Source organism: Lepidochelys kempii, chromosome 3, assembly GCF_965140285.1.
Source record: "Lepidochelys kempii isolate rLepKem1 chromosome 3, rLepKem1.hap1, whole genome shotgun sequence".
NCBI classification, from domain to species: domain Eukaryota; kingdom Metazoa; phylum Chordata; order Testudines; family Cheloniidae; genus Lepidochelys; species Lepidochelys kempii.
Window position 1 is genome coordinate 189,114,294 of NC_136382.1, and position 13,403 is coordinate 189,127,696.

The 13,403-nt window shown below is 42.6% G+C and overlaps 1 protein-coding gene across 2 annotated transcripts in view; it reads left to right on the forward strand.

The window, feature by feature from the left end:
- Positions 1-13,403, forward strand: part of VRK2 (VRK serine/threonine kinase 2) — a 71,132-nt gene that overhangs the window by 40,038 nt on the left and 17,691 nt on the right. For both annotated transcript variants that reach the window (XM_073339348.2, XM_073339349.2), the window contains exons 9-10: positions 4,785-4,905; positions 9,595-9,653. In XM_073339348.2, the coding sequence (XP_073195449.2) occupies positions 4,785-4,905; positions 9,595-9,653 (180 nt within the window). The remainder of the gene's footprint in view (positions 1-4,784; positions 4,906-9,594; positions 9,654-13,403) is intronic.

The following is a 13,403-nucleotide window of genomic DNA, read 5'->3' on the forward strand; positions in this document are numbered from 1 at the left end:
AGTTTAACAAAGAGAAAGTTAAGGAGCGACTTGAACAAAGTACCTGCATGGTCAAATTTAGCCTGGAAATAAGGCCTAATTTTCGTAATAGTGAAAGTGGTTAACCATTGGAACAATTTGCCAAGGTTTGTAGTAGATTATCCATCACTGGCAATTTTGAAATGAAGATCGGATGTTCTTCTGAAAGATGTTGTCTAGTTCAAACGGAACTATTTTGGAATCTATGAACTGTTGCTCTGTCAGTTCAAGTACCACCCCTTTTCTTACACCCAAGTCTAGTAGTTAGGGCACTTGGTTGGGATGTGAGCGCCCAAGGTTCAAATCCCTGTTCTGGAGCAGGGCCTTGAACTTAGGTTTTGCCCCTGCCAGGTTAGTGCCCTAAACACCAGGCTATAGGATACACTGGCTTGGGGTGGGGGTGGGGTGTGTGTGTTCCTCTCTCTCTCTGTGTCTCTGTCTCTTATTTGGCAGCTGTTCCACTTTATATTAATAATTATTCATTGGAACAGGGGCTGCAGTCAGGTGCTCCCACCCCCCAAGTCAGTGCCCAGCCTCTGGGCTATTGGTATAAGGGGGATCACCACCACCCTGATTTTGCAAATCTAGCCATTTGTTTCCAAATTTCCTTTGCTTTTATTTAATAAAAAAAAAAAAAAAGGTTAAAATGCCCTAAATTGAAAGTGTTTTGTTTTTGTTCTATCCAAATCAATTACTTTTTGATTTGCTGAAAATTTTGAAAAATGTCAGTGTCAGCTTGACCCAGAACGCTTCTCCCTCCAGTTCCACCCTCAGAACTGCTAGCAAGCTGAAAAATCTGCTGTTCACAGAGTTCTGTGTATAACCCTCTGCTAAATTTGTGTACGCTGCCCACAAGTGTTGTTTAAAACTATCCAGCCTTCTTTTAAAAAACAATGCACCATATTTGAGTCTGCCCTCCTGCTGCAGTAAATTCCTCAGGCTGACCATACCCTCAATGAGGCAGTACTTCATTATGTTCCTTGGAAATATGTCAGCCATTAATTTTATCGAGTCTCATATTTCAGTCTCGTTTATCTTCTTTGTCTTATTCTCAACCCCAAGCTGAACTGTTCTGTTACTTTATAGTGCTCTACAGATGACAACACTCATCTCATAAGATATAACTCCATAGGGTAATATCTTTTTAAAATTATATTTCTAACTCCACAGTCAGTTTGACACACTTTTTTTCTTTATAGGCTTTGTGTCATGAAAAAACACTATTATTATTTATATTATGGTAGACCCTAGAAACCCCGGTTAGGATTGGTGGTCCCATTGTGTAAGACACTGTACAAACTTATAAAACAATCCTTGCCTTGAAGAGCTTACAATCTAAAGACTAATGATGAAATTATAATGTGATAGTAGTAGTGAAAATGTCATAGAAAAACATATTATCTCTGTCTTTGATCAGCCTTCTAGCTCACTCTGAGTGGAAGGAGAAATAGTTAGCAAAATAAGGGCATAGTGGAAAACTCCCATTTTATGTTGCTGGAGAGTTCCACACATGAATTCTGGTTAGCAGATGTCTTTAAGATGAATTCTTGGGAACGTTGGAGGTTCAAGACCATAAAAATGGCTCGTATGATATAATTTACTTTCCGTTTTGAAATAATAATCCAAATTCATATTAGGTCTCAACTAACTGCAAAATGTGTTACATACGCAGAAGCATAATACATTCTCATCTCAGTGTGAGTTGCTTCAGTTATGCTACTCTGTTAGAGTAAATTTTTCAGCACTATCCCTACATGTTGAGTTGAGAATATATTCTAAGGGCCTGACTCTGATTTCACTCCAGTGACTTCAGTGGAGTACCTTCTGATTTATCTTGGCACAAGTACAGAATCAGGTCTTAAATACTGAAGTGAAAAAGTTAAACTGTGAAGTATTGTGGAATATAATATTATACGAAAATGTTTTCATCAGGTAGCATTTAATATTGGGCTAAAAACTGTAACACCATAATATTGTAGTAGCTAATGGAAAATCAAATTTCAAATGTCTATTGAAAAAAAGAATAGAATTCTTAGTCTACAGATAAATCAAATGTAATTTGGTTTAAAATAAGGATTCTTTTTAAAATATGGTCTTGTAAAAGTGACAGATTATCAAGCAGAATTGCTGTATTTTAAAAGTCAAAATTTTATGAATTTTCACTTGTTTATTATATCTTAAAATAAAGCAGGCTTTGAAGTTCTTTAAACCCAGATTTATTTTTTAAATCATCAAGGACTCTAGTAATCTCATTTTAGATTTTATTAGCAGATTTATTTTTCTGGTTAAAGATATAGTTGAGAGATAAATTGGGATTATTTAGAGAATAGAGAGTTCACATTTGTAATGAATTCAACTGGTTACTACCATAAAGCACACTGTTGTTTCACTAAAGAGCAGAGTAATTATTAGCCAAATAAATATATAAAAATATTAAAGATCATGATGATATAAATATAATCATTTCAAGACGTTAAGATCTCTAATAATGAACTGATGAGAGAGTAGGGAGCGAGGATAGGACAATACACAATCAAGTAGATATGAAATGTTGATACTTTTGAATAAATCTCAAAAAAGATATGTGTAAATCTACTTGTGTATTAACACTGATTTGCAAATATGTAGATAAATAAACAGCTTTGGTAATTTATCATCTCTTTGGAATACTTTTCATTTTCTTTTTAATTGTTGCAGCATGTAGTTTAATTGCATATATTTTGCATTTATTCTGTGGGACACCACAACTTTCTTAACGCATTGGTAAAACTCTTGTACACATGCTGCCTACTCACAACATGACTTTGCTGTACAAATGAAGTAGCAGATCAAGAAATGGGTGAAAGATCTAAAATGTGAATTCAAAGGTAATTAGACATGGCCAAATTACAACAACGGAATAAATTTTACTCTCTGAGGACTATTTAATCTGAAGAGTAGTTATGTTAGGTTAGCTTCTGAAATCTAAATGACTTGCCATTACTTACAGCTTCATATCAATTACTCCCTCAGTGAAAAAAGTACTCCATTGTAATTCTGACAATTTTTCTCAAAGGGCTGGTTGTATGAAGCCTGTGTCACACAAACAGGTGTCAGAATAGCATTTTGTGAAAATTAGAGGCTCTGCCATCAAAAGTGCTGGTTTATATGGTTGTAATCTGGAATTGCCATAATGGAAAAAGGAGTTGTGAACACATGTGTATGAATGGAATCATTCCACAGTTAACGGGAGATTTATGACTGAAGAAATCGCTACAGAACAGCAAGTGGTATAGATTGTTTTTATTTTAATACGAGAGCCAAGTCTTGCATTAGGACATTGTTGAATCTAGTGCAGAAAATAAATGACACCCAAGGGATAACGTAGCATTCTGTTGGATTGCAGGGCCTTTAGTAATCTGATAGTCTAATAGTGGTAAAGATAGAGAATATGTAAGAACTAATCTTGTCTTCTGCTTTTATAACAACCATGTATGGTAACAAGAAACAGTTACGAAGCGTTGGCACTGTAGCTTTCAGTAGATGACTTTTTAAATTAAAAGATACGTTTGCTGAGTAACTTTTTGGAATTTATTTAATGAAAGCTCATAAAATATGATACCTGTTTACAGCTGGATTAACAGCCACATACTCTACTACTTGTGTGTCTGTCTCTCTACTTTAGACGTGGGGTACCACGTAAATATAAACTCACAGTTGCCCTCAGTTTTTATGCAGTTTTCAAATGAATTTGGGAAAATGAGTAATTTATTTTCAAAAGGACTTGCTATTTTTTTACCCAATAATTTTAATTGATTAACAGTTTGCTAGTGTACTTCAGCCTACCGTGTTATATTGTGAACATGGGATATGCTTCAGCTTCATACAAAGAAATGGGGAATCTGCCCCAGCTTGTTACTTAAAATAGCAATCAACAATGCTAGTTCTTAGATTACATTGCAGTGGGTTTCTTTCCTTGGAACAGTCAATCTTTGTATGAATTCAAGTACCGTCTGTCTCCCTGTGTATAAGATGTTTGTTTTTTGTCACCAGTAGTGAAGAAACAAAATTAGTATGTGTTTTCAGCTTTTTCATATGGGGTTGGGGGGTTTTGGTGTTTGTGAAATAACTCGGTGCTTTTCTTATTGGCAAGCAAAATTGTGATAAATGTATGAATGATTTACTAAAGAGCCAGTGTATTTTAACCTGTGCTACAACTCTCTCTTTAAACAAACAGTTCATGGAACTTGTAAGCAGACTGATTTGGTGTGTAAATGTACACTAGATGGCAGTTTTGTCATATCTTCCAACTTCAAATAGTTCTATAGTAGAACAGGAAAGGCCATCAGTGTTTAGTCTGCACTGAAAGGGTCTCTGCATGACCAATGTGGACCCCATGGACTTCCTGGAACATGTGTTAGCAATTTAGCAGCAGACATTTATTTCTTTGTTTTACTGCTTGGCTCTTTGAGAAAGTGTTGGTACTGGGTTATGGGCTGTCTGGATCATGTCAGAGGCCATGGGGATCAAGTTCATGTGACAGGCCAGACTAAGGAAGGATGAAGTTGGAGGAGGTGAGGAAACTGACCCTTACTTTCAGCAGCAACAAGTCACTGCCTGTCTGTGGACTGAGGCCAAAATCCTGGGCGTTTTAGTTCTAATACAGCTGAACAAACAAAACACTTTGCCCATTTGGCTTTTTCATATTTCATCAACAGTAGTTCAGTCAAAGCTTTTCTATTTCTTATGGGTCGTATTCTTCATCTCTCTCTCTCTCTCCTCTTTAGCTCCATCCAGAAGAGGTGACCTTGAAATCCTTGGCTATTGCATGCTACAGTGGTTATGTGGGAAACTACCCTGGGAACAGAACCTGAAGGACCCTGTATCTGTCCAGACTGCTAAAATGAAGTAAATAATAATAATTTCAAATACTCCATCATTTACCAAAACAGATCTGAAAGTGAACTTCAAAGGGAGCTCACATCCTGTAGAATATTGCCTTACCTGAAAGCAAAAACATTTCCCCTTAATTAAAGATATGTTAGAAGCATTTAAAAGATGTGAACTCTGGGAGTGTGCATTACATCTCCTGCGTGCATTTATGTGCATGCAGCTGTGGAGATTTCATGTACACAAATGTGTGATGCAGAACAATTTCTCAGATTTTTGAATTCTCATAATTATTTAAGAAGTTGCATTTGCAAATCCTGTGTGCCAGTATGCTTGCTGCACATTCAGAATGATTTTGTAGAATTAACTATGTAACTGCTTCACAGAGACAGAGATGAAAATTTGAGCAAGCTGTCCTTATTTTTCATGTGTTGTTTCATTCTATTTCTTTCGCTTTCAGTTATGTAGATTTTTTTTAAAGAATTAAATCTTTTGGTTTAGGGTTTCAATGTTATATGAACATTTAAAATACCAAGTAAAAAACTTTATCTGTTAGAATCTGCCCCCCCATCTACCCCCACCCCAGCATGACTCATTAGATAATATTAACGCAACAGAGTTTATTGCCATTTTTTTCAGTGCTCTCACCAATGGGACTTGAGAGAGTTAATTGCATGTGGTACAATATAGCCTGTTCTTCAGTACAAGGATATGCTGAACTGTCGTTTTCCATAGAGGTAGCACCACAACTGGAGAAAGCAGCAAACTTTTTTAAGTAGGGCAAGTCACAACAGAGGTACACAATAGGGATATCTGAGCCACAGAAATCAATCTGCAAATGCAGTATGGCATCCGCTCTCAGCAGAGAAAAAGGTTAGCCTGCAGACTGCGGATAATACAGATTGCATCTGTAAACGTTGACATCGTATGTTATGTTTAATATTTCTGCTTTAGAAGTTCTGATCGGTACAGAACCCAAACTAACACACAGTTCTCCTGAATCAATTTAATCGATCAAACTGCTTCACTAATTCTTCACTTACAGTTAACCCTTCAAGCACTGGTATTTTCCAGACTGGCAGCCAAAGGCTTCTTAGGAGGAAATATATAAAATATGGTACAACTCCATTTGGCAAAAATTCCCTCTTATTTGAATGACTGTGTGTCCCTTGGTATGAAACATTTACTGAGGTAGCCCCCTTAATTGTCTGAATGTTTTTGATGCCCCTGTAATGTTGTGAAAGACCAGAGGGGATTGGTGTATGTACATGTAGATATCCAGTTACATGCAAGTTGATGGGTGTCCGGTGGACAAATCCAGCCCCCTTCTCTGCTCATATACCTTTGCAGTGGAACCAGTATGGTTCTGCTGAGAGCAGACCTGGATGTGGGAGTGCAGTTCAAGTAGCACAAGACACAGAGGCAGGGCTTGGGACTCTACTGCTGCACAGATAATCCCATTTTCTTCCCTTCCCCTTGTTTCTCTAGTCATTTAGGAAGAATCTAGTGCTAGCCCTAATGCAGGGAAGTAGGGGTAGCTGAGTTATGGCTGTGAAGGTGGGGGGAGAAGTAGGTGCTTCATCTTGTATACTCCAGTCCAGTAACTGAGGTGACTTCTGCAGGGTTGCTCTGCAGCCATACTGTAGCCTGGGGGAAAGGATTTCTCCTCCCCAGCACCTATCCCCACTGTTTAGGCCAGGTGCTGGATTTGCCGCTGTGTGCCCACTTAAATAGGTAAGGGAGATGATGCAGTGTGTTCTCTCACTTGTTGAACTTCCCTTTTACTCTGCCAGTGTCACTCAGCCTTGGCATGGCTTGTGCTTTTCACCAAACTACGAACTTTTAAAAACTAAACTGGTCTTGAGTTATCAGATCACAAATAAAAGCATCTGAAAACTTCAAAAAGGGAAACTCCAGTGTAATATAAAAATCTTCTAATCACTACCTCTAATTACAAAAAAGAACGAAACACTAAGTGACTGAAATAAAAGAATAATTAACAATCATATGGAAACTGGTGCCATGGCAGCCTCATGAGGGAAATTAAGCTGAGGAAATTCAGCTAGAAATCATAGAATTTCCAAGTGTAAGTTTTGGGAAATTAACGACATTTAAATAAACACATAGAATTTTCCTTAATTTAGTTCTGGAACTCTGATTTCTGATGCTTTCTAGTCAGACTTGAATTCTCCTCTTTTAATGAGCCACAGGGTAAGTGCCATCCACTGAAACTGCTGCTGCGTCTATTACATGTGAGAGTGAAACAATGACGTACAGTATGCTGTTTGGAAAGTTCATTTTTTAAACATGTACTGTTGTGTAAAGAGGTGACTAACAAAATCCCACCTCCCGTTTCCTCTAAACGTGATGGCAGCTACTGACAGCCTTAAAGGACAGGCCCCATGGGGACCTTCCCATCTGCATGCTGTGCAGATGTTTGTTTCTACTGGCGTGTAGGGTAGGTCTTGGGGCATGATGTAGCCAGTTCATCCAGCGCTTCACAGATTCACATGCTCATCCCATGGCTGTACAGGGATCGTAGCAGAACCTAGCTGTTGTTATGGCTTGTGAAGCCACTCCATACAAAACCACCCCATTGGATGAGGACCTGATGGTTTTATCCTCTTTTTAGATTCTCTAAGCAAAGCCCTTGTACTCTGCCTTTATGAATTTAGGGGCAAATCCTGCACCTGCAGCTCTGGTAGGTCCCCTATGGTTCCTCAGAACAAAGGAGATTCAGGATTTTGAGGTAGAAGAGCAATTTCAGATAGGACATGCACCTGTTCAACAAGGCTCTACTCAGTTGTAACTCCCTGGACTACAGTCTGCTGCAGTGCAGATAATCCCATCTTCTCTCAGGTGGGTGCATGATGACCATAGATGCTGTTCCAATAGTCCCTATGCAGCTACACTGATGGGATCCCCAGCCCAGTTACAGGGGCTTAGTGCTATGGCCCCGAAGAATTAAGTGAAAGTGTTTTGTTTTTTAAAGAGAGAACTGGGCCCCTGCAGGAATATAGGTTTTTTTAACTGCAGTTCTATCCTTTTAAAACATGAAGGGCTAGACTAAGCTGTTGGCTCACCCACAGCAAGGAGCCGTGTATAGTACACGGTACCACCCCAGGAGGAGCAGTGGGGAAAAATTGGCTCAGGCTTGGTCTAGAGTAGAAAATTAGATTGTTTGTTTTAAACTATGTTGGTTGGGTGTGAAAAATTCACACCCCTCAGTGATGTAGTTAAGCCAACCTAAGTCCCTTGTAGCAGGGCCAGCAGTAGGGGGTAGCAAGCAAGGCAGTTGCCAGGAGCCCCACAGAGCTAAATTACATCATATCTATAGAGTCATTGTGGAGAAATGTAATCTGAGTGTTACAGTAATTTAATCTCTAAAAGTGAAAATAAATCACTCTAAAGCAGAGGTTTTCAAACTGTGGGGTGCACCCCCCTAAGACGGCACAGAGGAACATGCAGGGGGGCAAGCAGTGACACCTGGCACTTTGGGCTTTGGCTTTGGCCCAGGGAAGCAGGGTGGAGGCCCGCTCCTTAAGCCTCTTTAGTTACTGCCCTTGGCCCCAGCTATGTAGATAGCATTCGGCTGACTGAAGAATTCTTCTGTCAACCTAGCTACCACCTCTCGGGAAGGTGGATTACCTACACCAACAGGAGAATCCCCATAGTGTCTACTCTGAAACGTTACATAGATGAAGCTATGCCGCTATAGCATTTTAAGTGTAGACAAGCCCTGTCTTGCTTTGAGGTGGGGGGAGGAGTAAGGTATCCAGCCCCAGGCCAGAGGCTGCACCCCCAGCCGGAGCCCTCACCCCCCCCCCTCAATTTCATGAGCATTCATGGGCCGCCATACAATTTCCATGCCCAGATGTGGCCCTTAGGCCAAAAAGTTTGCCCACCTCTGGTGTAGACTTTACTTATCCCGATGGGAGGGGTTCTGTTATTGGTCTAGGTAGTCAACCTCCCCGAGAGGTGATAGCTAGGCCCATGAAAGAATTCTTCTGCTGACCTAGCACTGTCTACATGGGGATTTAGGTTGGCTTAATAATGCTGCTCGGAGATGTGGATTTTTCACACCCCTGACCAACCTAATTAACCAACCTAATAATCTAGTGTAGGTCTTGGCTCCCTTCCCCTTCCACCGGGTTAGCTCTGTTGACATTTAGAAGGGACAGGGCCATAGCTTTGCCCCTCATTTGGTTAGGGAGCACTGGAGACACTGTCCTTGCTCTCCCCCACCAAGCTTGTAGCTGTAATCCTGGCAGTTCTCACACAGTTGTCCCTACTTCCCTGCATTAGGGCCAGGAAGGATCTGGTGCTAAATGATTAGAGAAAGCCAGACAAAACTGTTCCCAACTTTAAAAGCACAAAAATTAATCTTTGGGGTGAGAGCAAAGTGAGAAATTTCATCCCAAGGTATATTTATTTACTCCCAGAAAATGTATAAGCCCCTGCAAAGAGGCATGAAGTGAAGATGCTTTCCCAGTTGTAACTGGTTTTGCTTAAATCTTCAGTCTCTAGGTGGTTAAAAATAGGTATCTGGTAGGTAGAGATTTTGTTTGAAGAGGAGTCTTTTGAAGTGTTAGTTATCCTTGAGATCCTCTCCTTTTGGAATTGAGTTTTACTGTATCCAGAATTCCAAGTGAAGGATCACCTCCTAAAAATTCACATTTCACCTGTTGTATTCTTGTGTTGTCTCAGACTGATGGATGAGCTCCCAGATTCAGTGATGAAGTGGGGTCCGGCTGGAAGCAGTTGCTGTAAGTGTGATTAGAGCATATGCTGTGTATTTTATCATTCTGTCTTAGTCTGTTTATTAGAATAAGGCTTTTAAATATTTTTATAACTTTTGGGAAAAAAACAATAAGAACGAAGTAAAAAAACAAACCCTGAAATTTAATATTTAAAATTAAATTACCAATTTCAGTCCTCCTAAGGCAAGTGTGATTTAATGCAGCGTTATCCCCTTAGGGCCCTGATCCTGCAAATTGTAATGTGTAGGTCCAGCAGTCCACCTGTGTGGTACCTCTTTGACGTTATATCCACATACTAAACTTTGCAGGATTGGAGCCTTCAGCATAAATATTTGACAAGAGATCAGAATGAGCTTGAGTTTGATCATCAGGATCAGACTGGTAAGCAAGAGCAGACCAGGCAGTATCTTCTGAGTAGATCACAGCTGTCAGACACCCCTCAATTTATAGCATTCCTGTTCGTGTGTTCGTGTGTGTGGGCATGCACGTGTGTGCATCCATTTGCCCACGTTCCCCCTCGCCCTGCCATCCCCACCCCTCCCGCGAGCCAGCCAGCCACCAACCCAGATTTTTTTTTAAAAGTTGTCATTAACGTTCCCTCTCTTTCACAACTTAGATTAAATCTCAGGAAAAATGGAAAAACTTCCTAACTGTAAGAACAGCAGGACAATGGAACAGACTGCCTCAGGAGGTTGTGGAAGCTTCTTCAGTGGAGGTTTTCAGAAAGGAGGCTGGAACTGAGTTGGACGGTTTAGACCAGGGGTGGGCAAAGTTTTTGGCCTGAGGGCCACATCTGGTTTCCAAAATTGTATGGAGGGCCGGTTAGGGGAGGCTGTGCCTCCCCAAACAGCCAGGCAAGGCCTGGCCCCTGCCCCCTATCCGACTGCCCCTGCTTCTCGCCCCCTGAGGGGCCCCCCCAGGACTCCTGCCCATCCAACCCCTCCTGTCCCCTGACAGCCCCCCCGGGACTCCTGCCCCATCCACCTCCTGCCCTGTCCCCTGCCCATCCCCAGACCCCCCACCACCCCATCCAACCCCCCCTCTTCTTCCTGATTGCCCCCACGGAACCTCTGCCCCCATTCAACCCCCCTGTTCCCTGCCCTCTGACCTCCCCGACCCCATCCACACCCCTGCCCCCTGACCACCACCTCGAACTCCCCTGCTTCTATCCAACCCCCCCTGCTCCCTGCCCCCTGACCGCGCTGCCTGGAGCACCGGTGGCTGGTGGCGCTACAGCCGTGCTGCCCAGAGCACCAGGCCAGGCAGCCGTGCCGCCCGGGTGGAGCCAGCCACGCCACCGCGCAGCACAGAGCACCGGGTCAGGCCGTGGCTCTGCAACTGCGCTGCCCGGCAAGAGCGCACAGCCCCGCTGCCCAGAGCATTGTGCTGGCAGCGCAGTGAGCTGAGGCTGCAGGGGAACAGCAGGGGAGGGGCCGGGGGCGAGCTTCCCAGGCCAGGAGCTGGGGCCAGGCAGGAGGGTTCCGCATGCCGTAGTTTGCCCACCTCTAGTTTAGACGCAAGAAATCTTGCATCTTGGTAGAGGGTTAGACTAGATGACCCTTGTGGTCCCTTCTAACCCTATGATCCTACTTCCCCCTGCATTTCCTTGTCGTGTTTCACATATACATTTTTTCCGTCCCGCTCTACTCTTTCAATCTTTCCATTCTGCTCTTCTCCACCTCTCAATTTCTTGCTCATCCTCAAATGTTGTTTCCTCCTTTCCCTTATTAGTCCCCTCTCTGCTCATCACTCTCTTCCCTTCCCCCCATCACCCGCTACCTCCACTCTCTCCTCTTCCCTTTCTTTCCCTCTCCCCACCTAAAATTCCCTATAATTCTCCCTTTCCTCTGCCCTACTGCAAGTATCCCCCCCTCCAACCATATGAAATCAAAACTGACATGGGCTGGCCCCTTCCATGGAATGCAAGGCTGGCTGCCATTTCTTCACTCCTAGTGCATGCTAAGTTGTCCATACCTAGAGACCGAGGAGGTGGAGCAGCCAGCTAACGGGTGCTGTTCTGTTCCTTTTGCAAGAGGCCAAAGAAGGGGTGCCTCCCATGATTCGGTGCTTGCCAGATGTGTGAAGAACCTCATCCCTTTTAAGATGGCAAGAGAAGGGTCCACTTCAAATTAAATGTTATGCTAATGTTAATGCTGTATTTGACAGCTAGATGCTACAATGATTGGCACCCAAATAATCCTTTAGATCTTCTGCCTAGGGATATGAAAATGCTATGGACAGCAGCTCCTCCTGTCTTGTACATCCCCCCAGAGCTCGAATGGAGGAGCTTCCATTCAGACACAGAGAGGGAATGATGCAGTGGCACTGGTGCTAATCACTTCCACACCTCCCAGCTTAGGGTCCCCATTGCTTACAGAGCAAAGGAGATGACCACGGCCTTAATGCCAGTACTAAAAATGTTTTTTGGTAGCAGAAGGTAAAAAAAAAAAACTCTCACCCTCGTACAGCTCCCATCACCGAGCAGCATGGAGCACCTCACAATCTTTAATGTGTTTATCCTCACAACAGCCCTGTGGGCTGCTACTGTGATTTTTCCAGGGATTTAGAAGTTAGATGCTGTGACAGTCAGCACTGCAACATCTAAGTCCCTATGTGGATCTGGGCCCAAGAGACAGAGGCCAAGATCCACAAAGGTATTTAGTGTAATGAGTTATCTATGATTGCCTGATGAGTGCTCTCTGAGCCTGAGAAGTGCTGCTGAGCCATCCCTTAGCCTGATTACCTGAGGGCTCCATGTCAATCAATCAGGGTTCAGCCAATCCACAGGCACAGGTCTAACCAGATGACCCCAAGACCCAGGATATAAGCTTCCAGTGAGAGTAGCTACTTTAGCCTGCTCAACATTGCTACCTCACTGGGAGCATCCCCTGCCACTTGGTAGTTCTGACAGCCTGCTCCTGCTCCTTGGAGTTGAGTTCTCCAACGAGGCCCCCTCTTCTGCCCACACGTATGCTGGCAGCCTCAGACTGTCGTCTGCTGCACCTACAGCGTCCCAGCTGTACATGAGGCGAGTGGATTGTGTGGCCACCAGCAATTTCATGGATGCTGAATTTGCTAAAGCTAATCAAGTTCCAGTGGACAGGAAGCACACCCCAGATCTAGTGTAAATGATCAATGGTGGAATGCTGTTCTGTGAAATCATGCCCCTCCAAGTTGAAATCCAATATTTTCTAGAGACTCTGCAGTCAGCAAACTTTCTGATCATGCTCAGTATTCTCTCACTCTCACAGCATGATCCACACATCTTATGGAAGATGCTTGAGTTGATCTACTACCAACAATTGTGTCTAGTTAAGTCAGGGACCAAGGAAACAAGAACCAGCACTGAGAAGTCCACTGCCTTCTGTGCTCAGCAGATTATTAATCTCTGCAAAATATCAAGAATTTGCTGACGTATTTGATAAAAGGAATCTGATATTTTACACCTGCGTAGACCCAACAATTGCCCCAGTGGTCTCAAACTAAGAGCTAAAATTCCATTTGGATGGATTTACTCCTTATCAGACTCAGAACCCTACAAGAATGCCTTGATGAGAGTCTTGCAAAGATCTTCATCCATCTCTCCACATCTCCCACTAGGACCAGATTTCGTTTGTGTGCCTTGAACAGAATTTTGTATGTTTTGCCTTGCCTTGTTGTAGATGTCCTGCTTTGACAGGAAGATTTTCTTGCTTTATGTTAAGGTGATAGAAATATAAGACTAAAACATAGCTTTATAAATGATGGAATGGTTTA